At 41.8% G+C, this 27,580-nt stretch overlaps 3 protein-coding genes across 4 annotated transcripts; 2 read left to right on the top strand and 1 right to left on the bottom strand.

Moving 5' to 3' along the window:
- The first annotated feature begins 384 nt into the window (after positions 1–384).
- LOC126565202 (carbonic anhydrase 2) lies at positions 385–13,222 on the top strand. Of its 2 annotated transcripts, none has more exons than XM_050222354.1 (4): positions 385–538; positions 9,737–10,152; positions 11,206–11,277; positions 12,894–13,222. In XM_050222354.1, the coding sequence occupies exons 1-4, from the start codon at positions 505–507 to the stop codon at positions 13,200–13,202; spliced, it is 831 nt and encodes a 276-aa protein (XP_050078311.1). In that variant the 5' UTR covers positions 385–504; the 3' UTR covers positions 13,203–13,222. The 2 variants fall into 2 exon arrangements, with proteins under 2 accessions (XP_050078311.1, XP_050078312.1); XM_050222355.1 differs by lacking the exon at positions 385–538 and adding an exon at positions 4,146–4,205.
- A 1,906-nt stretch (positions 13,223–15,128) lies between these two features.
- LOC126564279 (HEAT repeat-containing protein 3) lies at positions 15,129–17,260 on the top strand. The gene is made up of 2 exons (XM_050221281.1): positions 15,129–15,804; positions 15,870–17,260. Exons 1-2 carry the CDS (start codon positions 15,201–15,203, stop codon positions 17,234–17,236), a joined length of 1,971 nt encoding a protein of 656 aa, XP_050077238.1. The 5' UTR covers positions 15,129–15,200; the 3' UTR covers positions 17,237–17,260.
- A 1,286-nt stretch (positions 17,261–18,546) lies between these two features.
- On the bottom strand, positions 18,547–23,331 carry LOC126564203 (uncharacterized). The gene is made up of 5 exons (XM_050221172.1): positions 23,141–23,331; positions 20,531–20,777; positions 20,272–20,402; positions 19,995–20,187; positions 18,547–19,920 (listed from the first exon to the last, which is right to left on the bottom strand). Exons 1-5 carry the CDS (start codon positions 23,329–23,331, stop codon positions 18,547–18,549), a joined length of 2,136 nt encoding a protein of 711 aa, XP_050077129.1.
- Positions 23,332–27,580: the final 4,249 nt, after the last annotated feature.

Raw genomic sequence — 27,580 nt, 5'->3', positions numbered from 1 at the left:
GAGCAGGTTGTGTGACGCGCCGTCAAGTCATAATCAGTATCAACCGTCGATCTGTTCCGTAGGTTTCACTAGTTTGTTTCTGACAGAAGACGGAAAAAGAATCCGTTCAACTGGAATTTGTTGAACAGCCTTGGCTTAGTGGAGAAAACAGAATTGTTTTTAGTTTTTCACTCAGTGAAATCTGTGTGTGGCTTTTTGGTCGACACGCACGATCGAATACGCGTACTGTGTTGGACAGTGTTGTGAGCATTGTTGATAAGAGTGGATAGCAGAAGGTGGTGAGTTGGAGTAGTGCTGTTCCAACGCACAATTGTAGTTGTGTGCGATTGTTTCGGTGTAACGTCAGAGAGTCGTTCAGAGAGTAGGCCTTTCGTCAGCCGTCCAAGTTCGGAGTGTGTTTGTTGTTTCGTTGTAAGCAGTTTGTTGTTACGGTGCATCAGTTTACACGCTGCTGTTGCTGTTGTTTGCATAGAAAAGAAGAAGACCTATTCAAAGTTCTTGAAGATGTCTCTTACATGGGGATACACACACATAAATGGTAAGTCTCGTAGGAACAACCTAGAATGCTTTGAGACAAATAAAGAGACAAAAAATTATCAGTGATCGTTAGACTGAGTTGTTGAGCTTATGTTATGATCCCGTGCAATATAAAGCGCAAGGACGCTACCACTGTTATCTACGAATAATCTTTCCCGACACAGCAATTGCCTTCCACGGAGATCTCGTGCGATGCATCATTATCAGAGACCTGACTGTTGCTGGAATGGACAGTGTAAACCGCGTGAGAAATGCCCTCGACGGCATGGTGGTACAGTTATCAAGCAAGGGTCATTCAATCAATCACACACCTGTTATCAGTGACGTTGTAAACAATGCCTTTCAAGTCCCGTTTCGTCAAGGGATGAAACGCTCCCGACTTATGTCATTATTTGTTTTGTTTTTGTATGTTGTTTTGTGGAATGTCGAACTACGTCATCAAACATCGCAAATGTAAGAGCAATCGTAATAATCAAACTCGGCTATAGCACTTATTGAATTATTTAAGAATTTCAAAGTAATGCTCCAAAGACAACTTTTCAGAATTTGAGAATCTTCACGCTTTTTGGTATTGTTAAATAGACTCAGACCACCATATAGAATATTCTGTAGAATAATACATTAACATACTTCATATGTTAGTTGTACTCATTACGATCACTTAAGGTAAACACTTCCTTCGACAGCTTGATCGGAACGGAAGTCGTAAAAGTGTGAGTCTGAATTCAATTGCTAAAATATATAAATTAGGACCCATATGATAATGAAAAGCCAGTCAATCAATCAAACGACGGTCACAAGTGTCGCATCGATAAACATAACAATGTGCAGGAGGAGGAAAGATAGCATGTTTGATTTGCATTGAACTTCAAGTACTGATGACGATGTTTGGTTTTGTGATATCTTTATTTTTGTTCTATATCATCTAGGCCAAAGACTTAGGTGGTCATATTTGCATCGATAACGATTGATTTATTTGAAGGACATAATTTTAGTACAAGCATCTTTCAAGTGCTTTTCAAACATGTTTCCCGTAAGAATTTGTATCAAAATGTGTAAAATGTTTGAGAATGTAACACCGGCCATCGATTGGCTTCCTAGCAGTGGTCCGTTGAATGGTCCGAATGGGATTCGAACCTGCAGTATAAACACCAATGGCACTCACTTTGTTAAGATTCTTTTTTTTATACTTGGCTTGACGTCCTTCTCAGATCACGCCAGCCATTTAATGGCTTACTAAACTTTGCTGATACCACGTAGTAGGATAAGCAGTCGGGCATTACGGGAGAACTGTTCGGATGGAATTTGAGCCCATTAATGCCCATTAATGTTTATTTTTAGCTTTTTAATTTGTACGTAGTTTTCTGCTTTAACGACTCCTTATAATTTTTATTGTCTTTATTGTATGATAAACAGTAAATGTCCCAATATTAAACTATTGGTTAAGAACAGAAGTATGGGTGGCTATTTAGAAAATGTAATTCATGTAATAATATTTGCCATTCTATATAAATTCTATAATTGATTGTCGATGAGCTTAAAGCTCTCAAACACGGTAAATTATAATTTCACCTAATGTAACGACTAATTTCGTAGAATTTCCAAAAGTTAAAGACCACTTATTTATTGAATAAAAAATTATTAAATTAGTATTATAAATGATTCTTCAAAACAGAGTTTGATAGCAATCTATTTGAATCGCTATTTTGATCTCCATTTGACATAAAAAAATCTATTTTTAAAAAGCACTTGCTTAGACTTTTGAAAAGCGCTTTAAATCTAGTGTCAAGAGTTACACCATGGTTAGCAAACAGATAACGTTAGCTTACAATTTATCACATGACCAAAGCAATAATGTTTAATCAACGATAAATAGTAATTATTGTTTTTAGATTGATTGATGGATTGATCGATTGAGTGATTGAAGGATTACAAGGATTTGTGTATGGACGAGCGCCAGCAACACGTTGTCGTTGATATCGTTATCAGTAGCTTAAGTTCAGACGAACGATCGTAAATAGTGTTAAAAGCGTTTTATGATAGAAGTGTGGCCTGAAAGTAGGTACTTATACACCTGTTACAAAGGTATTAAATGTTAATATGCAGAACAGACTATTTATCAAATCATTAAATTATTTTATCTTTCTGATTGGCCTTTTTCTCCATTTTTCTGCCCATGTGATCGTGTGTGAATCTTTAAAACAAACCCCATTAGAATAAATAAATTAACACTTTTAACAGACATATTCATTTCATTTTCAACACTGTTCGTACACTTCCAGCAGTTTCTTCGTCGATACATTTTATGGCCACTTTAACGGCTTCTTTATAGGTTGAACTGAATGTTTACATTCGACAGATTACGCTGAAAATGGGTCGTAAACTGTGGGAGCCCGCAATCATGGTTTTTATTATAATTAGGTTAATTTATTTTAATATACGGTTTGGATAGATTTGACAGTTCATTTTACCAAATTGAGTAAATTTAAAAAAAATACGGAAATTTACATGAGACAGTCAATGTTACGAATTGTGCCTTTTCATTCAATCTGTTCTACAGACAGGTAATTTGTTAGTTAATTATGGTTTGCGATTTCCTTACTGAAATTGTCTCATTGTTTCATTGTTCGCAAGACTACAGCAAATGCGTTTTTCAATTACTGCCCACACTCATCAGCACGAACGGTGACAATCATTACCAGAAGGCAATAGAATGCTATTCTGGAGTAGCGTTCGGTAGTAAGAATTGCAATAGTGCAAATTCCAACACTCTCAAAGAAAAATTACCTACAGTTGCACCCGATCAACAACGATCGTCTATGGAAAAGAGAGTACAAGAAAGGGTACGAACAGCAGAGAGACAGAAAAGAGGGAGAGCGAGTCGCGGAACGTTCGTTGCGTGAGTTTTCATTAATTTTCCGCATTCGTCGTAGCCATGAGCCATGGTGGGCCCACCACACGAGAGATGCAACGTGCGTCGTCCAGGTCTCGGTGGTAGTGGTGCGGTTGGGTTGCTGTTGGCCGTGCATATATATGGGTGACGCACTGGAGCGCCTTCTCCAGATGAATCGTCGCCCTGGTCGCCGTGGTTGTTCACTCAACAATTCATTCCGCAAGTGCCAATCGAACGAGCAGGTTGTGTGACGCGCCGTCAAGTCATAATCAGTATCAACCGTCGATCTGTTCCGTAGATTTCACTGGTTTGTTTCTGACAGAAGACGGAAAAAGAATCCGTTCAACTGGAATTTGTTGAACTTTCTGGGCCTAGTGGAGAAAACAGAATTGTTTTAGTTTTTCACTCAGTGAAATCTGTGTGTGGCTTTTTGGTCGACACGCACGATCGAATACGCGTACTGTGTTGGACAGTGTTGTGAGCATTGTTGATAAGAGTGGATAGCAGAAGGTGGTGAGTTGGAGTAGTGCTGTTCCAACGCACAATTGTAGTTGTGTGCGATTGTTTCGTGTAACGTCAGAGAGTCGGTCAGAGAGTAGGCCGTTCGTCAGGCGTCCAAGTTCGGAGTGTGTTTGTTGTTTCGTTGTAAGCAGTTTGTTGTTACGGTGCATCAGTTTACACACCGCTGTTGCTGTTTGTGTTTGGATAGAAAAGAAGAAAACCTATTCAAAGTTCTTGAAGATGTCTCTTACATGGGGATACACACAAATGAACGGTAAGTTTCGATAAAACTGCATATGAGAATCAGAGACTCCATAGACGAAGGGACAAGAAACGATCAGTGATGGTTAGACTGAATTTTTGGGCTTTCATAGGTTGGTCCTAGATGGTATGAAGTACCAGAACGTTACCACAGTAATCTGAGATTATTTTTTCCCGACACAGCAATTGCTTTTGATTGTGGGATCTCGTGGGATGGATCACTATCAGAGATCTGGCTGTTGCTGGAATCGACCGACAGTAGGTTGGCACAGTTATCAAACAAGGGTCATTAAATCAATCACGCACCTGTTATCAGTGACGCCTTCCAATCCACCAAAAAGCAAAAACGTGCGAGGCTTGTGCGATTGGTCGTTTTGTTTTTGTGTAGCGGAAGTGTACAAGGTTTGGTTGAAAATATTAACGCAAAATGTTTTGATAAACGATGCCGAGTGCTACGCGGGTGAAGTGTTTGTCCATGTACGTACAATGTTATTTGCGTTATGTTTCTCGAAACGTCCATTAACACACTGCGCAATGGCTCAATTATGATGAGCAGAAGAAGCGCGACAGTAAAAGATGAATTGCGCCTTCTATATTGATACAGCTTTGGGTAAAATATGTAAATTGTCAACTAGCAATGAATGAATGCCGTTTATTTTAATGTCAATAATGCATTCAGGTGTAACACATAAAAATTGTTTCATAGTCAGTTATCGGTCAGCTCATATTTGATGTTATCGTGTAAGAAGCGTCAGGATATTTGTCATTGGCATGATCACTTTCAAATGAAAATCCAATATTGTCCATAAATTCTACTTGTAATAATCGAGTTGACAACGCATTCCAATGCTGTATTCAATTGGACACAAACAAAGCTGTAAATTTTACATCCAACAATTTAAATCTTTCCCAATCGATCGACTCATCTAGAGTCAGCCGAGAACTCGTTTCAACCGCCTAGATGTTGATTGGTGTAATTGGTATAAGCGTGTTGCGAACACGTTCTGGTCCCAGCGATCATGCGCTTGCAGGCTGAATTTCGTTGCGATTGTGAAAAAGAAGACAATCGAACGATTCGACATTGGGTGTTGTGATAGCAGCGGAACGATGCTCATCTGTTTTTCGTTCCTTTTTTTTCCTAACTGCTATCACGGTTCGGATGATGTGTGATGATTTGGGCGGAATGTTCCCGATCATCAGCACGGCGCTAAAATGGTTTGAAGGCTATTGGGTTGGCTGGTGTTTTAGTTCGACGAAAACAATAACAATAAATCGTTCCCACCGAGATACGATCGATTAATTTGTTGATGAGATATGCACTTACGCACGAACGAATTGTGATTTAAAAATAATAACACCTGCTGCATGTAAATACCACATGAAAAATGAATCAAGAGGTCCTAGATAAAAGTTGTAGCATAGTAGAATTATGTTTTGTAATTGAGAAATTTCTTTTATCTGGGTTTTTTTATAGGTAGAATTAGGTTTGAATAAATATATTTGGTATCAACTATAGCTATAAATTTGCTTTTTTCGTTATAATGGAAAAAAATCTGCTCTTGACAGGACACAAAATCAAGACAGAGTTGATGAAACTGAATTGTGGGTCTTTCAACTCACTTTTGATCAGTTATAATATTTATTTTTATGTTTTACAATTACTATTATAAACGCACAGCAACACCAAGTCCGAATAAATTTCTTGTGGTTCAACATCCTCATTTCTAGCTACTGTTTGTTGAATATCTTACTCTTAGGATCCTATCAGTTGAATGATTAAAACTTCACGTGTTATTATGCACATCATAATTATAATCTTCAACATAAAAAAATGTTTGAGTACTAGTTTTACTCTAGCAATCACCCTCAAACATTGAGCGCCTATTGAGCTCGAGCACACCTAACCATAGGGCTTCAATTAACTAGCTGCTGCCAGTTGGAAAAACTTTCTTCAAACGATCTCATCTTGGCGCGTTCGAAGCTTCAAACCGCAGCTGACTCAATCAATCAGTGCGCGTCTTTAAACTTTCTAATTGTTTCAATTAACGCCACTCAACCAATATTTTCCGATGGACTCCCTTTTGCAGTACGATCGTGTTTGTGTAGGATTGTGTCCGGTTCGCTTTAAGATCATCCTGTACCTCCTGTACGTTGGATGCTGCAGATCCGTCATAAGCCGGGCGTGGAATAGTGTGTGTGTGTGTGTATGTGTGTGCGATCTTCGCCACTCCGGAACCGGTACGCGAGACTGTAGAAATATAAACAAAAAGATCGATGTCAGCCCATTCCTCTTTAGGATCACGAAGCAGACGAAGCGAATACTGTAAAGTCACTGCCATGGAAACGAACAACGGCGTTGATGCAAAAAGTGGCTAAAACCGGTTCGCGTAAAATCCGCACCCGTAAAGCTACCTCATCGTTCGGTTTCCTTCAACGTTCGGCCCAGCTTTCGACCGTGCAAGTGCGACCGACCGGTTTTTGTCGCGCTTAGTCACGTGATAAGAAATTCCATGGAGCGTCAACACGGCGCAGCACTTGCCATTAGGGACGCGGCGGTGCTTTTCCTATTCTCGATCGAAAACCCATGTACCCCGTGTTAGATTCCCCCTTCCAGACAGCGCCCAAACAACACCGACTCAGCGCAAAGTTACACCACACTTTGCAGCACGTGCTCTGGGGCCAGCCGTGTTGGGGTACAACATCTTTGCGACGTTCAGTGCGCGGTATCTAATATCGAAAGATCGCGGAAACGTACGAGCTACTATAGGCTTTGTCGGTGTCCGTACTCTGTAACGATTGAGCAAAAGGTCATGCATTTCATCACAAAATGTGGCGTACTTGTTCGAGATTTGATCGTTGCTGATATTGGTAAAATTTATGAGTAATCAAGCTGCTATTATAGCATGAAATTACGTTTTTCGTTTGAAAAACTATTACAAGAGACGAGGAAATAAAATGATAAACTGAACTAATGTTATGCGCCTTTTGCACACATACACACTCCAGCAGTACATTAGTAAAAAATATATTTAATACTTGTTTTCTTTTTACCGTAATACCTCTGCTTCAACAGTGTTTGACACGTTTAAAATGTTTACTCGTCTCGTCTGTAATATGGTAGAAATTTTTTTTTCTCATCCTAACAATGCTTCTGATTGCCCAACACGGATGATGGTAATCATCCCAAATAGCTTCCAAATGATAAACCCGTGACGCATTTGCAGTGTGACTCGTGCTACAGCACTTGTTTTTCTGGCCGGTACGGTAAGCAGAAATTTTTACTCTCCACTCTCCTCCCGCATTGATGTCACAATGCCTGTAGACTACGAAATTACAGTGTCCATCTCAGTGTGATATATGATGTGCTTGATAAATGAAAATTATTAGGTAGACTCCACACCGAACGACGCGGTTTTAACGATCCTCAAACACTATCGTCCAAGGTTTGAAAATGTACGGCCATTAGTCACGGGATGGTCGCGACTGATTAAGCGGTCTTGTGACATTTACAATGCGCTACGCGCATACACGTGATAAGAATATTATATGGCATGTAGAAGTAAGAACGAAAAAAAAGCAGGAAAGCAACTACACAAAGTTGTTGAAACACCTTGAATCCCTGGAGCGTGCCAAAGATTTGCTAAAACGTGTGCTCACATTGAAGTGTAGTTTCAAGTGTAGAGTTACCAATTTCAAAACTATACGAATTGCTTTACAATTACAACACAATTCAGAAAGAATAAATGTTGAGCCTGTTTGTCAAAACACATCAACATAGCTTTTCTATGAGTGCACTTATCCTTTCACAATATATTTGAGATCTTCAATTTTATAGCTACCTAGCAGTAAATAGGGCTTACAGGCGCCATACACTCCACTTACTGTGCTTCATCGGTTCGTATTTAGGTAGCGTGTCTTAAGTTATTATCCAGCTTGTCAAATAGATTGGCTGAATAAGATTTAATCAGCACTGACACGAACATTTGCAAGGGTAAACCCAACTTAACGCCAAGTTTTTTTTGCCTTTTTCACGTTCTGTTGATGAATGAGTGGTGATCGCGTCGCCAATAATTGTAAGGTATCGTAAGTGGTTCATACAGATCAAACGAATCGTTTGACTTCACAATATTTGATTGACGTCAGCCTTTAGCGATGCAAACAGCGATGCTCTTTTTGTTTGGTTTCATTGATCGCAGAAAACCTCAACATCGCATGTGTGGCGAAAGATTAATCACATCGTTGAAAGACGACGACCGATCAAAATAAAGCCATCATCACCTTTCATCACGTAATGCATGCTTAAAGATGGACGTTTCCAGTTTTGAATCAAAGTAAATAAAAAAGCAAAAACTAAATAAATAAACCAATAATAAAAACCGAAACCGCTCTCGATGTATTCCGTTTGGAAAATGTTGACAGTATTGCAAGTAACATTGCAAATGCAGGTCGTCCGTGAATATAAGAAAAGAAACATAAAGCATGCTATAAAGTAGCAAATTATCACACTGTCCTTCTTTCTTATCATTCTTTATTGCGTCAATCATTGCGGCAAAGTAAGTCTGAGCAAGATTTGCGCTAGTAGCAGAACGTTGCTAAGAGGCATTTTGCCACTCTGTAGAACAATGCACGAACGAGTTAAATCCGGCCTGAATTAAGGCCAATCAAGTGGTCGTTCAAAACTCGGAAAGCGGGAGAGATAGAGAGCAAAAAAAAAAACATACACATCCTGCAAGACACTCGGCTTCCAGTAACCACAAAATAAGTAAAGTGTCTCCATAAGTATACGTTAATTCAGTGTCATTTCTTTTTCTCCACCGCATTCGTGCACCGCAATCGGTCACGATGCAAGGGTGGATGCTGTGTTGGTGGGTTGTGGGTCAGTGATTTTCTGCTTCCCCAGGATGTATCGTGATCGGTTGCACCTAATTGTGCATCAGTAATATGGCGGGTTATGCAGTGCATGTCCGTCTCAAAACGGCCTCCAGCAGTGAATTTTGAGAGTCCCATTCCAAGAACTGTTGGAAAAAATCGTGCTCAAGTGGTTTTACAGCAGTTAAAGAGAGAATAGAGCAAACTAGCTTAGTGCTCTTTTTTACATTATATAGTGCTAAACTAGCGCGATGGATTCAGCAATTAGCGTAGTTGATTGAATTGTAGGAAAAACAATTATTTAGATTCAAAACAATATTGTTTAACCGATGTTGCAGTACTAAGTGATTGGGGTGATGGCAGCAAAAGTGATCCGTTTGTGATTACGCATACGAAATACGGCACGCGAATGGGGCAGTCATTATCATTACAACGCTTCAAGTACATTATTTGCATCGCTCTTATCTGCTTGCTATTAAGAAGAACAGAACTCGTTGGGACACTTGGACCCATTGTCGAGGAATCAAACCGTCCATAAACATGATGAATGACTTCGTCAATAAATAAACGAACCGAAATTAATCAACACTACGCTCCGAGCATTCCTCCAGACCATTAGAGTTATTACACAAATTGTTTGTATGTTTTCCTTCCTTTTTTCTATCCCCTTTGCAGGACCGCAGAAATGGCCGGAAATGTTCCCGCAGGCTCGTGGACAGCGCCAGTCACCGGTCGATATCGTTACGTCCAAGACCCAAAACTCGGGCGATCTGCAGGAGAACCCACTGCGCTGGACGTACGTGCCGGAGAACACGCGTAGTCTGGTCAATCCGGGCTACTGCTGGCGGGTCGATGTAAACGGCAAGGGTTCACTGCTGACCGGTGGACCGCTGCAGAAGGAACAGTTCATACTCGAACAGTTCCACTGCCATTGGGGATGTTCGGATTCGCGCGGATCGGAGCATACGGTTGATGGGGAATCGTTTGCCGGCGAGCTGCACCTTGTCCACTGGAACCAGAGCAAGTACAAGAGCTTCGCTGAGGCGGCAGGACATCCGGACGGTTTGGCGGTGTTGGGTGTCTTTTTGAAGGTAAGTGGAGGGTTCTCGTTACTAAACTTGAAGATACCACGTAGTTGCAGTCCTCACTACGGCTGGACGGTTCGGATGGGATTTGAGCTTTGGTCCTGCCGTTTGAAGACCGGCGCCGCTGTCGCCTATACCTCCGGGCTGCCCATAGTACTAGAACTTGCTAGGGTTAAAAATACAACACAAATTCTCGATCGATTCTTACACCTGCATAACCAGTATTGCAGTTAAGTCAAGTGACGCAAAGGCATAATCCAATTTTACCCAGCACTTTTTGGGTTTTAACAATTAGGTAACGTTTTACCTGCAGCAAATAATAATCGATTTCTTTGTATGAACTGGTCACTTTTGTGGTTTATTGTTCAGAACCTCAAATCTCATTTTCATTTTGTCCACTTGCAATTCTAGGTCATCGGTATCGATTGTTTCTTGCGCGTATTAGTGTTTGTACACATGTACAATTTTTATGTTAGGCACACACTTCAGATTGAATCATTGCTATGGCTTAAATTAACCCTTTGAACGTGGTAACTACCCTAGTGCCCTTAGCACAAATTGCGTAGCGTGTCGAAGAAAATGAGAGAAACTTTGTACGGTGATTATATCTCACCTTGTCTAAGATCGAGATCTATCTCACGTGGTAATCTGAACTTGATCTGAGTATGCGACTCGGTACTGCACCGAGTCGAGAAGCATTTGCATGAAAAATCACTACAGACAGACGGGGATGCTTCAAGGGTCATTTGTACAGCAATGCGATGAGAAGAATAAATAGCCTGTGATGTCTAACTTGAATAGTTGATATATTAAAACTCCATTAAACACGTTTTTATATATTTTTAACTGGAGTTTTGCAATAATTATTTGCATTTATACGAAACAGAATTCCTTATCCTAACACTTTTTCGATGACAATAGCTCACCATACGCCTCAGATTGCAATAAGATGAAACGCAATTCAGCACAGTGCATAACAGAATAGCTAAGCAAAGTATAATAAAAAAACACATATCCCTCAGCACTGTACTAATAAACAATCTCTTTATGCATTCACAGGTCGGCAAGCCGCATCCGGAGCTGGATATCATCGCTCGTCTACTTCCGTTCATCACCCACAAGGGCGATCGCGTAAGTATCGCAAGACGGACCGGCGACTATTTGTAGAACTTCAATACATTGCGGCGACACACAAAACAGAAACACAATGCAAAGGCCCATTGGCCAATGCGGTGGGTGACGAAGGTTTGGGATAAATTATTCACATTACATTAAAGGTGTTGTTACGTGATACAATTCTAGCCAAATGTAATCCAACCGTAGCAATCAGACTGCATCCGGCGACCGTTCTATGCGGGATGTGATTGTCTAGACCCCATTACTACTGGCTGTCTGTAACGTTTGCAATGTTTTAGTCAAATTGTTCAATCTTTAATGGACAATGGCTGAACAGAAAACTGGTTCAATTTAACTAAAAACGATGCACTTCGTCATTCACTCGTCGTGCAGTGACCCAACCCCATACGAACATTCCTACGCAAGCTTAGCCCCCGTTCCGGAAGGGTGTTTTGTAGTTTCACGTGCGATAACTGACGAGAGCTCAGTAAACAACGGCTTGATGGACAGGTTATGTTTCGCGCTTTTCTCCTTCATAGGTCATCGTAGGGCAAGCGTGTTTGTCCGGCTGGTTAAAGCCGTGCGGAATATGTGGAGCATGCATACATGCATCGCTCAGGAGATCCCAGGCCGGTTTAAAGGGGGACCGAGGCCGGCGACGCAAAGGGTTATCTGATTATTTCTATTAAGATAGGTCAAGTGGTGGAGATAGGTCTATGTACGTTGACGTACGCAACGTCTCGAGTGTGGCTCAGGACAATCAAGCTGTTTACAACACGGTTAGTAAACTTCACACATGTTTGCTCAAGTGTTGATCAACAGTACTTCTTGAGTGAGACAAGGTTAAGATGTTCATTGGGAAAAAAACGTTGCGGATCTGCTCGCATCCGGATATGGAGCGCTGCTGGCCGGGTGGCTGTTTAAACCTATTAAGTACTGCTTAGAGCTTAATGGTGAATTGCACTTCCAATCAATTAAGGACCAATCTAGAGTATTCTAGTTTACGAATAAAAAAAAAAACACAATTTATCATATTACCAACTGTAATAAAACCGGCAATGAAGTCACGGGACTGACATTGACGCGAGCAAACGGTGCTGATTCAAACTTCATGCATATCGCACGATTCGAATAATTCTGCCCCGTGTCGGTAACCTTGAGGCAGGAAACGAGAGTGTAACGCTGATCTCCACCGGCTCCATCGCCCGAGGCGGGTATTGGTGCAACAAAAAAGTGCACTGTACCACACGGTTCGCAGCCCTAGCTGTTTGATGCTTCACATAATTTGTTCTCCGCGGATGACTGTCCATGAACCCGCCACGATCAGTTCGAATCAAATGAGATACTCGATCGTCATCGCGTCTGAAACGTGTAGGGAGGCTGTGTGATTCACCGGTCGTGGTGGAGATCGCTGGATTTGATCGATGCGTTGTTACCAAGCCTTCTGGAACAGTTACAGGCTGAAATTTAAAAAAAAGGTTTTTCGTAGGTTTACTGAATGTCGACGTGTCTTGATGATACCACTTAAGCTCATTTGAAATCTCCTAACTATTTCAAAAGGGTCGTAAATGGCTAAGCATTATGGGGAAAGAAATAATATAATTCTGAAATTTTTCTTCTGTCTTACACAGGTTACACTAAACAAACCACTCGACCCGGCCCGTTTACTACCGGAGGGTAAAGCCTACTGGACGTACCTGGGATCACTCACCACACCTCCATGCTCGGAGTCTGTCACCTGGATTCTCTTCAAGGAACCGATCGAAGTATCGCACGAGCAGCTGGAACTGTTCCGTGAAATGCGTTGCTACGATGCTGCTGAAGAGTGTCCATGCGATGAAACGCTCAATAAGCAGTTCGAATACGGCAAGGTCATTAACAATTTCCGTCCACCGCTGGAGCTAGGCAATCGGCAGCTGCGTGAGGTAGATAGCTACTAGAAAGGATCAAATTTGACCAGTGCAGATGTTTGATTTTAGTAGTCTGCCTTCGCAACATCAGCATAAATGTATAAATGACTCGGACCAGGTCGATCTGTGACCGACCCATGTAGTGCAAAGCGCGTCAACGCACCGTTCGAGGTTCGCATATGGTAATCGTGTTTTAAATTAGATTCAATCGCCCGACGCAAACGGTGTGGGCAAAATGTTAAACGTAGAGCAACCACAGGAAGTCCTCAATCTAGGTCTGTTACCTTTTCGCCAGTGAAATGGAATACGATCGGTTATAGCATGGAGAGGAATTTAAAAACTGTTGGTGGTGTCACAAAACAGAATATAACACAAGACCAGATATAGGCAAAAGTGTGAGGAAATATCAAAAGCAATATTTATAGCACGTGGTTTATTAGTTCATATTGCAAGAGAGTTTATTTATGCAAGATGGACAATACAATGGAGAGTAAATAAAAATTAAAAGCCATAGAAGGATTAAAAAAAAAAGAATACAATCATGTCCGTCAAATAGTTTAGTATTTTCGGACAAGGTATGAAAATATTCAGCAACTCTAAGCGATAACGTGTGTTTTGAAGTGAGTAGCCTGTATGTACAAAACATGAGCTGGCGATTATAGTATTGTTAAATACGCGTTTGAGCGAAGAAGTTATTTCTATTACATGGCGTCTAGAAAGTGGCGCGTTGGCAATCAAGAAAGTCGATAAGTTAACACAGTAAGTTAACAAGTAGTGCCCTCAACATCAAAGTGCAAAATACGTATAGATTCGTGGATATATCTGGATTAGGGAAAACACTGTTATTTGTTATTGAAAGTTTGAATGCTAATTGGTTGCACTACTACTGAAAAGTTGTTGAATTTATATCTTAAAACTAATGTTAATAAAAGGGTGAATGCAATAGTACAACTGTAGTCATATTTATTTTAAGTATAACGGGTAAAGGACTTGCTCAGTCACCGGGAATTTACAACTTCCTGTTCATTTGTGGCCTCCGAGGAGCAAAATTCGACCATTATTCTTCAAATAATATCGTAACGAAGATTTACTGCCGATTTTAAGCCATGAAAACCAGGGCTTTAAGAGGTCATGGCCTAGCAGTTGTAGCTTTCATTAACTTAATTTTATCCAAAGTTCTATAGTAAGTCCTGCCTAAGGGGAGAAGATCTGAAGCGAGATTCGTCATTCGGTACTGCCGTGTGTGAAGAGCGGCACCGTTACCGCCTTGGCCAGCGGATCACCAATGATGATACCGAGTAGGACCGAATATCGAATCCGGTACGCAGGAAAAACATAGAAACTTATTTTTTTCTTCATTTAAAATTGGGAATATATTCTTTTACTACTAAACCTAACGACTTTCTCGGTCATGGCGGCCATCGATAGGCTTGCTAGACTTGCCACGTAGTTGGATGGTCAGTCCTCACTACGGGGGAACGGTCAAGATGGGATTTTCAACCTCGGTCCTGCCGTATGAAGACCGTCGTCGCTGTCGCCTACACTACCTACACCATGCAGTCCGCTTCTGGTGTAGGTGCTGATGCTGGTGTAGGTGAATTAGCTAGGTTTTGTGGACTAGGGTTCATGAATGTTCCAGTTAGCTCATGTGATTCATCCTACGGCATGTGAATTAGCTAACAAAAGAGAAAAAATAAACCGTCCATAAATTAACCGTCTCTGTTTGCAATTCGTGACAACCGATACTTCATGAAACTCTATTTAGTATACTAGACAACAATTCGGCAAGGCCATTTTTCACGAATAACGTTATTTCCAGATTAGAATTTCAAATAAGTCGGAACTTTTGTTACTGCAATAATGGCCTGTTATGAAGCGCACAACGACCAGTGTGCAAATATTATTCTCTCGCTCTGGCAACACTGCCAGTTACATTGACAGTTGACATTAGCACGTGTGATTGTTTTCTTTGCTTTGTTGCGCGTGTTGGTCCGGCAGTTGGTCCCTGTTTCTAAGCGGTTTGCAAAAATGGGGAAAGCCAAGAAATTAAAGCTCCACCGCAATAAAACCAACCCCACGGGGTTGATGGACGTAAACGAGTTGATTGAGCAGGGGCTTGCCGAAAGCGAGAAATCCGGCACTCCGGTCGAAGCGATTGTGGAGCAGCTAGAATCAGCCGTTGTCGAGGAGAAAATATGCGGTTTGCAATCGTTGGCTACCATCTGCCAGGGAGAGACCAATGTGGCCGAGCTGGTACGAAACAATGTGATCCGGATAGCATCATCGCTGTTGGTGGATCCGGATCAAAGCGTACGGCATGCGACTGCCGGTGCGTTGCGGAACCTGTCGGTGATCAGTGTGGAGTTGTGCGAGTTCATGGTCGATCAGGACGTGTTGACGCCGCTGCTTGCATTGTTAAACCGCTACCCGAGTAATGGCCAATGGACGCCCACGTTCGATAAGAATATGCAGAATCAGATGGATGAGCATTCGGACACGTTTCTGCACGGTGTGAATCTGCTGTGGAATTTATGTGAAAGTACTTCCGATGCGTTGAACGCCTTCAATCAGTCCCAGCTGTTGGAGAACTTTGTAGCTTTTCTGAACTATAACGTGTATGGGCAAGAAATCGGTAAGTTTGGGATGGCAGGGGTGCATTAGGTTTACTATTTACTCCATGTCTATTTTTTTCAACAGCAATTGCCGTTGCTCAATGTTTGCTGGTTGTTTCGGAGGACAATGCTTTATCGTGGCGAGTACTAGCCAACCATGGTGGGGAACTATTATCACTTCTTACAGTCCAAGTAGTGGATAATTCAACGTTGATGCTGCGTGCTCTAGCTGCCGGTATTATTGGGAATGTTCCGGTACTATTAAGCAGTCACACCAGTAAAGTTTTGATCTGCGTTTCTAAAACGCTCGAGATGAACCATCGGTCGGCATTGGGTAATTTGACCAGTATGCTACCCTTGGAGACGCAGAAAGATGTGGTCGATTTGGAAGTTACCGATGATGTTGTCTTCGACGATGAAACTGAGGCCCAGTCGCATCAGCGCCGGCGAAAGGCTGATTTACCTTCCGAGGGAGAGCTAGAAGTGCGTGATGTGGGAAGACTGTTGCAATCCCAACGTATAGCTGCCGAAATATTGACGAACATTTGCTCTTCCGACGATGACTGGCAGAGCGAAGGTAACGACAACGATAACAATGAAGGATCAGATGGGGAGAGTGTATACGATTACGACACGAACGGATTAAACGAAAACGTCGAAAATACGGACAAAATATCGATCGAAGTGTTGGAAGCTATAAAGTCACTGGCACTGGTTGAAAAGCTGTGGCAGAAGGCACAGCCCGTCGCTGAGAATGTGTATCAAATTTTGGTCGAATCGGAACAAGGTACATTGAAAAAGTTGGACGCAATGAGGATCTCGGCCATGCTGTGCCTTCACAATCTGTGCAACAACATCTCGACGGACGATCTTGGTGGGCCGGCTGCCGTGTACAATGTGTGGATCGACCTAGGTCAGCAAGTATTTCAGGGCCAGCGTAACAGTAAGCTGCTGGAAGCGTCAACATCGCTGATGCGAGCAGCACTGGAGCACTTGCGCAAGAGTCCGGAACTATTCCAGCAGATGACCGAGAACGATTTGCAGCTGATGTTGAACGGCGTTACTGGATGCGAAGATATCGAGATTCGTGCCAATTGGCTAAGAATGCTGGGCATTTTGGGCTGTTTGCTACCGGAAACGCACGTGAAGGTGATCATTGATTTCGTGCTGAACACGTGTGCCAACGAACCAGATGTATGGGTGTTGGCAGAGGCACTCGATTCGATGATGGATATCTTTGCCGACAATGATTGGCACTCGATAATGTACGAGCTAGGCATGATCGCGAAGTGTAAGCAGCTGGATCGTGTCATGCGGGAGAAAATGAAGCGAGACAAGCGGCAGCTTGGCGACCGGTTTCCTGCTGTTTCTACGGTACGTACAAATTTAAGCCGGTTTTGCAAATACTTAGAGACGGAACTGAAAACCTTCAAGCCAAACATGGAATCGTAGAATGAATGGGGTTAACAATGCATTTTGAATGAATCAAAAATATAATTTCTTCTGGAGCGTTCTGGTTTCGTTAGACTTGCGATTACAATAATCCTTTTGCTCTAATCATCTTACTTTAAATCTTTTCTTATGATTACTTTTGTTACATTTTCCGATAAAAACAGTCAAATTTATTACATGATTCCATGAACGATAACAATCGAAACGGGAATCACGTGGCCTTCAATCAGTGACCTTTTTGCGTATTATAATTTGTCAAAGTTAGATTACGTTAAAGTTAACGTAAATAAAATATCAAGTGTATAATGGCATAACGTGCCTTTATTGATGATTTGAAGTTATTGAAAGAAATTCTTTAACCCCTCATTTTGAAATGGTCAAGAGTTTCTTCGCACTCCACAGTAGCGCCAGTCGTTGTTCTGGCCCAAGAAGTGACAAAGGTTGGTGTAGGATATCTTAAGCCGTATCTCGCGATCTTGCCGTTGGCGGAATGTTTGGGATCGATGCTGCAGTAACTTCACAACGTTGTGGCTGTGGTTTTTGTGGCTCCATGCATTTTGTATGCGTCATTGTCGTCAGCGACAACATTAGATCGCTGAAGCAAGAAAATAGGTTTGGGAGACGTGAAGTTGTGACTGCCTTGCGGAAACGTGAATCCGTGATCTAGATGCTACTGTAGCTTTACAAAGATGTGGCTTTCAGGCTCATGCGTTCTGCGGATGATAGGGTCAAAAGCTACAACATCGAAATGCAACAAATCGGAGTTATCTTGGGATCCATTACCAAGTCTCCACGGTACGATGCTCCAAAGAGGCGCTAATCCCCTAGAACCAGAGAGAACAAATGTATCAGAAGGATACCTGGCAGCAAAAACATCCACAGCCGAGTCTACTCGGGAAAAGGTGCACTTGAACTGAAAAAGAAGAAAATGTCTACCTTAAATATAGCATAGAAGTTGGAATGATTGTGAAGCTAGATATAAAATAATATTTCAAGAAATACGACCTGGCCGCAATTACGAAATAATAAAAAAATATTTAAGAAAATAATACACTACTGATACTACTATTTCTACTAACATTGATCTCATGCATGCATATTACTTATTGTGAATAACTTTCTCAACGTGTAAAGAATAAGCCGTTACAAGGACTCGATTAATTGTTTAGTATAAATAATAATGCAACATAAATTTTATTCTACCTCCATCACTAAAGTACAATAACGCGTAACCATCCTCATCATCACTAAGGCAAAGCTTCGATAAAACGGATAAACAACTAGATAGGCACATTAAGGAAGAAGGAGGGTTAGGATTTATCGCCATCTGCTCCGTCTTCTACCAAAATATGGCTACGCCTAGGCTTTGGTAGTGGATTCCAATTGATGCAATCTTGAAACTGCTGATCATCACCCCCCTCCGCAATGATGACCGTTTTGGTAGGACTTTTCTTAATCCTAAAGCCCGACGCAGCGTACATGTTGTTTTTGTCGTCCAGGTTATCGTTAAGATTGTCATCGGTCACGTTATCATAGTACGATCCCCGTCCGGGAACCATTACATGCTCGCTGACTCTGCCAGTTGCATCACCACTGCTGCTCGTCCCGTAACGTGCATCAATATCCTGCAACAAATTTTGGATCTCCTTTTCACGCTCGTTAAGCTCGCGTATGTTGCGCACCATGCTGTCGGTTGATTGAGTCTCGTGCAGCCCGTTGGCGGTTGACGACTGTTCGTGGTTAACCTTAAGCATACTTTGGCTCTTGTTGATTGACTCGATAATGTCTTTCACCGAACGGCGTCTGTCATTGGCGGTGTTTTCACTCGCAATCGTCGGCAGGTTGCCGGTCGATTCACTGATCTTCATGCGGGCGGTTTCGATCTTGCTGCTGATTTCTGTATGGATTGGAGCCACCTTATGCTTGTACTGCAAGTTATCCACTATAATCGTTGTTGTTGGACCTTCGTCATCGACCTGCTCGGTAGTCGGTGAAATAGGTTTCGGCACAGTTGGCTTATCGTTCATCACCTTGTATGTTTCAGTGGTAACAGTTTGAGTAATGTACTTTTCTCGATTTTCACGATTGGACCTTCGTATGGGAACTGGAGTTGCAGGGAGAGCCAGATGCTCAAAATCGATATCTCCTTTGGGAGCTATTACTTCCTGTGGTTCTTCGTGGCCAACTTCCGGTTGAGTTTTGTCAACCTTTTTCCTGGGCGAAGGAATAGGACTCTTTTCTGCCGGAACAGTGCCAACAGTATCTACGGTAATGGCTGTGCCAGAGTTTACAACCGCAGGTTTCGTGTTGTCGATTGTAATGACCTCATTACTTTCTTTTTGTATAATTTTCGGTTCGGTATTAATAATTTTCTTAACCTCAGCAGATTCTTTAGCAACAATTCCGACATCCGATTCGACAATTTCATTCTCTATCGTTGATATCGTTGTAGGAATCTCAGCCTGTGCGCTATTATTATTTACATCATGCGGTTGGTGCGCTCGCTGCGGTTCTACGTTCACATTCGACCGTACGGTAGATGTGTCCTTTGCAGTGGCATCACCGTTTACCGATGAAATGCGCACAAAGCTTTCAATTTCAGCGGTAAGATTGCGGAGGTCCTCATTTTGAGCATCTTCTGCAGCTGGCTCTTCAGGGGTGGAAACGATACGATTTGCAGGTTTCTAAAGTAGCAAACAATTCAAAATTGATCGTTAGATGATGTGCCCATTGATATGAATCATGTGCGTATACTTACAACAGCGACAGGGGGAGGTGGTGGCGCTCGTCGTTTTGTGCGAGTTCTTGTTCCTGATGTGTGTGATCGTAGTGTACTGCTGTAACTACTGTCTACGCTAACTGTAGACAAAGTGTCCCCTTCCGGTTCCACGTCGACATCGAAAGGATTGACATTGTTGTACTGCTGCTGTAGTGGTACCCTTGGTGTAGTACTGTAAACGCGCAATATAAATTATTGACTCTTAGTAATCGTTTTCCAAAATAAGCATGTCTCTGGTATCTTTTCATACCCGTACGGTTTGGGAGGAGCTTGCTTTTTTCTTGGCGTAGACGTTACCATCCCCGAGTTGTACGTGGCGTACCCATTTTGAATCGTACTTCGGTAGCGATCATTCCTCATAAATCCAATTTCATCGTTGTTGTTGTCCTGTGTTGCAGTGGAGAGTCGGGAGAAATTATAGTTATCAGTATTATTATTGTTGAATCAACAAAGCGAACGTTGGAGCCTGACAATGCAGCGCAATGCATTTGGTGCGGCACAGGCAGTGGTCGTACCTTTTGATAGTCTTGCAAGGAACTACGGTAACGCGTATGCCGGACGAACAGAGGTGTCGTGGTGTAGGATTGGCTTTCGCGTGTCGTACCATAGCCCGGAGCATTTACCGTGTTGCGATACCCACTGGTGCCGGCGATCGAGTCAAGATCGTACGTATCCCTTCGCAGTGGCGGAGGGCTTTCGGAAGTTTTGTTTATCCCCAGCGTCGAAGAGCGTTTCTTTCCGAAACGGTTTGATGAATATTGCCTGTTGAGGAAGAATGAAATCGGATGTAAGCATTAGTAGAATGCATCGTTGAAGCTAACGGACGTTGGAAAGCGTGTATTATCAGTCGAAATGATGCCGATGTCTTGATAGGCTTTGTTAAACGTTCGATCGTCTACCGTTGTTTATTGAACCTTAAACCCCGATCGCACCCGGTCCCAAACGCTCTAACGATCTCAATTAGTCGAGCAGTCCAGTATGCGGTTCAATTAAAGTGTTCTCTCGTTCACTCCGTGTTATATTGGCTTACGTCCTGTCGCTGTAGACCTTCGAGCCTCTTACATGCCGCATTGTCGTATGAAGTGAACTTGGCGCGGTTCTGTCTCGCCACAACATGCGTCCGCGCGGTGTAAACCGAATGGAGGTCGCATTTCAATTAGTGTAAAACGCCACACATACTACCACCACAGTGGTGCATATAGCTCTAGGGGATAGACCTCCGAGAGTCCGGATCTAGGTGATCTAGAGAGTAACTGAACCGAATGTTAGTATAATTACCATACAATGAAACAGCATCGTGTGACGGCTTGAAAATGACCTAAAAATCATCAATAACGAAAGCAGCCTATTTGTTACTGAGCAAATATAGGATTTAATTGGATTGGATTGGATAGTTTGCTTATCAAGGTTAGTTTGCATGAACAATAGTTCACGTTATGTTAACAAAATCGTAGTATTGTACATCAAAATGGACGCAAAGAGTCGGATTATCATCAATAAGTCTAGTGACAAGGGACAGGCGTTATGCAAAGCAAGCAGCATTCAATGGCACTTGAACCCCCGACGAGGAAATGCCTGGCGGTGCAAATGCATAAATGCGAATGTTGATTTATGTGTCCTCGTTGCATCAAAGCCACTACTGGGCAAAGTAACCGGACGAGTGTGGCAAATTTTGAACTGCACTTAAATTATATTCCTGATTGGAATAATAAAGATTTCATGGAACCATAGCCGTATGCAAACATGGTACGATTTCTTAAGAATGATAAAAAGAGATAACATATTCATTTCTACGGTCTGCGTCTCAACTTACGAAACGCCCAAGTCAAGTCACCCCCAGGAAAGAACGTATTTATGTGAAAAATAATATTTAACCTAATATTTTCTTGGCGTTCCCACTTCAACGTAGTCAGCGCCTATGAGGCAAATCTACAAAACAATCGAAACAATAATTCAGAACCCAAGATGTTGATGCCACTTGAAAACAGAGTGCGAAAATGAGTAGAGTTCAGCAAATGCTAAATTTAGAAGTGATCTTTCCCTATGATCTCAATCTCCTCTAAGAATTGCATATGGTTGAGATTGGAACCGCTCCCAATAACATCGGACCACAGAGTAAAGACAATGTTGGCGTTATTTGTATTTAAATGTCTGCACTCCTACATCGCAACGCTCGCTTGTTGATCATTGTAGGTGAATAATAATGAACAGAGAACTAAACCGAGCAGAATGTGCGAGAGACATATGGGCAATTGTACTTTCGACGCAGCTTCATCTTTGACAGGCGTTTCGATTGATGCAAAAAAAAATGATTTAATTGTGTTCCGTGGGACTGGTAAATTAATTAAAATGCTTGAGTAACCTTAACTCTCATACCATAGCAATAAACTTATAAAAAGCAGTTAAGTTTAAATCAATGGAACGCAGAAATAAAAACAAACCCTTGGCAGTGTTCTGCACGGAATGTATGAAGCACAACAAGTGAGGTGCAAATTGATCGTCGATAGGTTACACCGCACCTATGTTAGCATCCACGCAAGTGACACTGAGTGTCGATTGTTTTAGCATCTCTACCGGAAGTTTGTGTTGGCCTGAAGCATATCGACATCAATTATCATCCACAGAGCTCATCACGAAAGTTTCACATCATCAGAGAAGAGAGAGAACCTAGCATGCAGATTTCGGAAGCAAATTATTCGGCAGTGAATAACACCGATCATTCATTGTTTTGAGTAATCTTCCTCCGGTTACGGTTCGGAGAGAATTATTTGACAACGAAAAGGAATACAAAATCATCTTTTCTGGCATTTTACCATTTGCTGCGAACTGCTCATGATGATGTAATGCAAATTCGACCGGCAAAACTGACACAGAGAGAGGTACGAAACGAAGCGTTAGATCTGTTTGTAGGTGTTTGACATTTCGTTTGTCTCAACAACTGCTCCGGAGCACAGTTGGGGCGCCCTTTCTCTCCATGAACATTACGTTGACCGTCATTGCCAAACAAGCATTCTTTATGCAATGACTATAAATAAGCTAATTAGAGGATGCCACAGTGCAAACCGTAGTTTCGTTTGGAACTCCTAGCACTTATCCACCCACACACACACACTCCGAACACTTACCACAACTCACGGAATCCATCGCGCAGGCTGGACAAGCTGCCGCGCCGATGTGACTTACGATCCCAGAACCGTAGTCGTTTGTGATTTTCATCCTCGTAGAACGGATTTAGATGTTCTGGATAGTCGTGGATGGAGCTACCGGATCCAAACCCGTTCCCCTGATCTGGATAATGGCGGGCAAGATTGGTCATTCTGGAAGGCGCACGTTCGAACTCACTGACACGGTGCGGACACGGATGATGTCATGCGTATAAGGTTTTTTCGACAAACGAATATTTTCCCTCCCCCGTTTGGGAGTCGAATTCGGTATTTGTTGGTCGTGTTTTGGCAATTGAATACGTTAAGCACGGGCAGAAGCACACACACAGCACTACACTTTACACAAATGACGACCCCACAGTCACCTCTCAGGAACGATTGCACCTGCAACCACACTAGCCAGCACTAGGGTGTACGATGACCGCACGGTTCACTTTCGAAAGCACTGCAGCAACCTGGCACAAATGAAAATAGGTAGAACGACTTTAGTAGCTAGCACCGTACAGCACAGAGATCTCGTTTATCAGCGCAGTCCTGTTTTATCTTATCATCGCGTCATTGAGGGTTGTGTTTGCATGTTTGAGGTAACCGAGAGGGCACGTTGGAGTACCTGGGAGGTTCTCAATAGGTAGCAGCAGTTCCCCACAGGCAGAACCACATGTTAAGCTAACGTGTTTTCCGATCCGTTCGGCAACTGATCGGAATTCGTTGCGGAATCGTTCACCGATTTAATCACTAACGGTGAATAGTTTGTTTGTTGTCTTTTCGTTGCTGTTTGTTTGTTTGGTTGGTTGGTTAAGTTTTCTTTTTCGCTCAAGCGTTTTGCGATAGTGGAGTCAAACGGGGAATCCATCCTTTGCCATTTGCCATTGAAATGATTACCGATAGCACCTTTGCACCGTTCGACCGTTCCACGCTAGGCCTAGTCACGTTCGACGATCATTAGCAAATTACCAAGGTGGTGCAAAAAAATCAACCTGCCGCTGTCCGGCATAAAGATTGTACCGAGGTTTATGTGTGTGTGTGTGTGTGATTAAGATGTGCTTTTTTCCTCTTATTCGTACTACAGTTGCTTGCATTTAGTGAGGGATGGAAGCGAACGTGGCAAGAGAAATGGCGTGAGCATGCGAGTTGAAAGCAATGCCAGACCTAACGTGCCGCAGGAGCTACAATTGATAAGTAGGTTCGATGCTGATATCGGACAGGTACGATAACACTGGGTAGTGAAACTCGTAATAAGTGGATAAGAGGAGATAGCTTCTGGGAGTGCTCATCTCTGATTGCAAGCAAAAAATGATGTAACTACAAATTCTACCAATTCTTACTCGCGATCGCGATACCTTGGGTAATAGGGTAACAGTTTAACTACCATGCATCATGCTTTTATGTTCAGGCATAACGTCGATATACGAGTGATAGTCGTTTATTTTAGGTCTTATAGCTGCATCAGCCATCACCTTCTGGGAATCACCTAGTAATAAATATTGAATTTTTCAAAACATTTCACGTATTTGCTTGTCTAAGCTTGTGGGAACTTAAAGGTATAGCAAATATTAATGAATCATACGGCGCCCGCCATCAAATATTATAACTTCTCACACACTTTTAACAACTACTACTATGCGCACTGCGAAATGTGTCACCAAAAAAAAACACGTTATGATTCAGTCGTTCAAACGTATCGTTTCGTAAATGCACAATGCAGCCCAAAAGCAGTCACAACGTCGAGGTCATTAACAGAGCCCAGCTCTCAACAACCAGCTGACAAAATTCGACGTCATCGAAGTGAAATATCAGTGTGGGTGTGAGCTGCCGATGCGTACACAAACGTTTCTAGGCCACCTCACAATGGATCAGCGTCTTCGGCCAGACTAAAGAAGCAAAATGTGCATTCACGAAGGGAACAGGACAGTAAAGGAAAGGCCATGGTAGAAGAAATTTCACTGCCCGAGCACCGTGCGCTGAACAGCTAGTTGAGCGAATAAGCCAAGAAAACGATCTAATAACCGTGCTTTCTTGTGGAACGATAACGGTTGTTGATGTTTTATTTTGCTCCACCACCGGTACCCACGTTTGTGCAGCCCGTTGGGTGCAGTGGTGTAATGGTGGAGTATAATTTAAATTTGCTGGCTTGTTTTGTCGATGATGGTCGCTATATTTGACTGAATCTAAAAAAATCACCTTTGGTAAATGTGGTTCACTTGTTATAATTATGAATGGATCGACAAAAATCCAGAATTGCCACCTGTACGGATTAACCGTTTCATATACACCAGTCACACATTTTCCCATCACATTTGCCCAGAGCCGTGTCTAGCCGTGTTACTTATGGGAAAACTCAAATCGCAACGAACAGCAGAGCGTCTATATTTAGCCACAAGCTGCATGTATATGTGTATGGGATGTACACGAGATTTTCCGCTTCTCCGAAAAATGGGAAATTTTCCAACTTGAGCTCGAAGCGCAATTTTCGGCAGCGCTAGGGAATTAAGACATAAAAAAGAAGCACGAAAACGATTCCACTTTTGATATCGTGCATTCTGCCCAATTAATCATAGCACTGTTTTCGTGTCCGTTGTTTGAATATAAGTACACTACACAACACAACACATTATTACTCATATTTCCAATAATTTCTCTTATAACTGGTTAAAACTGAACAGAGTTTCTTTTCCACCACACACTTTCAACGGTTTTGTAATGCACCTTTCATTTGGGGAATTTCGTACCGCGTTGTACCGAGTCTGGTGCAAAGATCGTGCGCTCACGAAGATATTCACGGAACAAACCAAGCGCCAGTTTTGCCTTGAGTCATTTGTCGGAATACGTCGACCAGCGCGACCGTAAGCGTGTGCAAGCGAAAGCGATGATCGACCGAAGGCTACACCACTACTGAGCATGGTTCACAGTGTAAGACAAACATGATGCAGTAGCATAGAAAACAATGGAGAATGTGTGTGCATTCAAGGGTCAACAAAGAACAAATAAACAGTCAGCATAGCAATTGCAGCAATTTTTTAAACTAACTTTAGTGAATATTTTGCTTATAATTTAGCCATAACAATACAACAATAATACCTGGGGACAATAATACCTGTAAATCTAAACGGCAGGAGCGAGGTTCAAGTCCTATCCGGACCGTTCCCTCGTAGTGAGGACGGACTATCCACCTACGTGGTATCGGCAAGTCTACAAAGCCATTTGATGGACCGGAGTGACCTTAGAGTTCGTTAACCCAAGAAGAAAAGTGGAATAATAACATATTTCTTCCTTCAAATCTACTTTTCTTCCATAAAATCGTTAAACTCGGTTAGTTTTTCTATTCGATTAGATTGACTCCACCGTAAACTCCATTGCTTAATAAAATCAGATATAGTTAAAAGGTCAGGCAGTTTTTACAGACTAAAACATATGATAGAATCTGAAAACTTTCAAGTTGCTTGCCACTCAAGTTGCCTCGGTTGTGTACAGCACTGTGAACCTTCTCTCATAGCAGAAAAGTTCATAGTAGATGTGATCGCACACGCTCGCCGTGCTGATCGGCGCTTTTGATCGTCGTTGTTTGCTAAAGCAATGACGTCAAAATTGAGTGTAAAGCTGGGCCGCTTGTTAAATTTGGCAATCGACAGGAGTGTAAAAATAGGTGTCAAAATGAATTGTACAGCAAAAACAAAAGTTCTGTACAAACTGTAGGCTGAAATGCATCTGAAACAGTGGAACTTAAGAACAACACTAGAAGTTCACATTCAAAACAGTTACACATTCAAAATGTGTAACGCCTCTGTTAGCTGTAAGTGTAAGCTTTCTATTAGCTATTATTCTTACATGTAGTTATTCTCTTTCTCTTCTTTTATTTATATTCTATTAATCTTCTCTCTATATAGCTATTATTCTTGTTTGTTTTTTTCTCTGTCTTTCATTAATCTTTTTTTATTGTGCTCCTGAAAGGTTTCCATTTTTTTCGTTATTGTTCTTATTTCCTATTACGTTAAATAAGGATAAATATATAGAGCAAAAGAGGATAGATGACTTAAAGTAATAATGAATAAATAAAATAAATAAAATATGCATGTAAATAGAACTTTATTTGGTTTCATTACTCCACTTCCTGTTAGTAAATTTAGAATAAGCGTGTGTTCAATTCAAGCAAAATCCACAGTGTGTATAAGTCAGGATAAATAAAGGAATTTTTAAAAAAGAAACAAATCAATGCCATTTGTTTTGGTATTTAAGATAAATTTTCACAAATTGGTGAAATACAGTCTGTCAGTCCACAAATTTCAGAAAACTGGTATTTTCAAGCAAAACGATCCGATTCATATTTGTAGCTTTTGAATTTTGATTTTAAATTTTGAATTTTTTAATTTCAACATGAAGAAAAAAGCACACATATTTCAAACA

This window comes from Anopheles maculipalpis, chromosome 3RL (assembly GCF_943734695.1).
Source record: "Anopheles maculipalpis chromosome 3RL, idAnoMacuDA_375_x, whole genome shotgun sequence".
Lineage (NCBI taxonomy): Eukaryota > Metazoa > Arthropoda > Insecta > Diptera > Culicidae > Anopheles > Anopheles maculipalpis.
This window is presented reverse-complemented; position numbering and strand designations above follow the sequence as displayed.

Bases quoted from the DNA above. Each gene is read 5' to 3' on its own strand.
- LOC126565202 (XM_050222354.1), top strand. From the start codon at position 505: ATGTCTCTTACATGGGGATACACACACATAAATG. The intron at 539-9,736 runs GTAAGTCTCGTA...TCCCCTTTGCAG, and splicing joins GGGATACACACACATAAATG to GACCGCAGAAATGGCCGGAA. The intron at 10,153-11,205 runs GTAAGTGGAGGG...ATGCATTCACAG, and splicing joins TGTTGGGTGTCTTTTTGAAG to GTCGGCAAGCCGCATCCGGA.
- LOC126564279 (XM_050221281.1), top strand. From the start codon at position 15,201: ATGGGGAAAGCCAAGAAATTAAAGCTCCACCGCAATAAAACCAACCCC. The intron at 15,805-15,869 runs GTAAGTTTGGGA...TTTTTTCAACAG, and splicing joins CGTGTATGGGCAAGAAATCG to CAATTGCCGTTGCTCAATGT.
- LOC126564203 (XM_050221172.1), bottom strand. From the start codon at position 23,331: ATGACCAATCTTGCCCGCCATTATCCAGATCAGGGGAACGGGTTTGGA. The intron at 20,778-23,140 runs GTAAGTGTTCGG...CTTCCTCAACAG, and splicing joins GATGGATTCCGTGAGTTGTG to GCAATATTCATCAAACCGTT. The intron at 19,921-19,994 runs GTAAGTATACGC...TTGCTACTTTAG, and splicing joins CACCTCCCCCTGTCGCTGTT to AAACCTGCAAATCGTATCGT.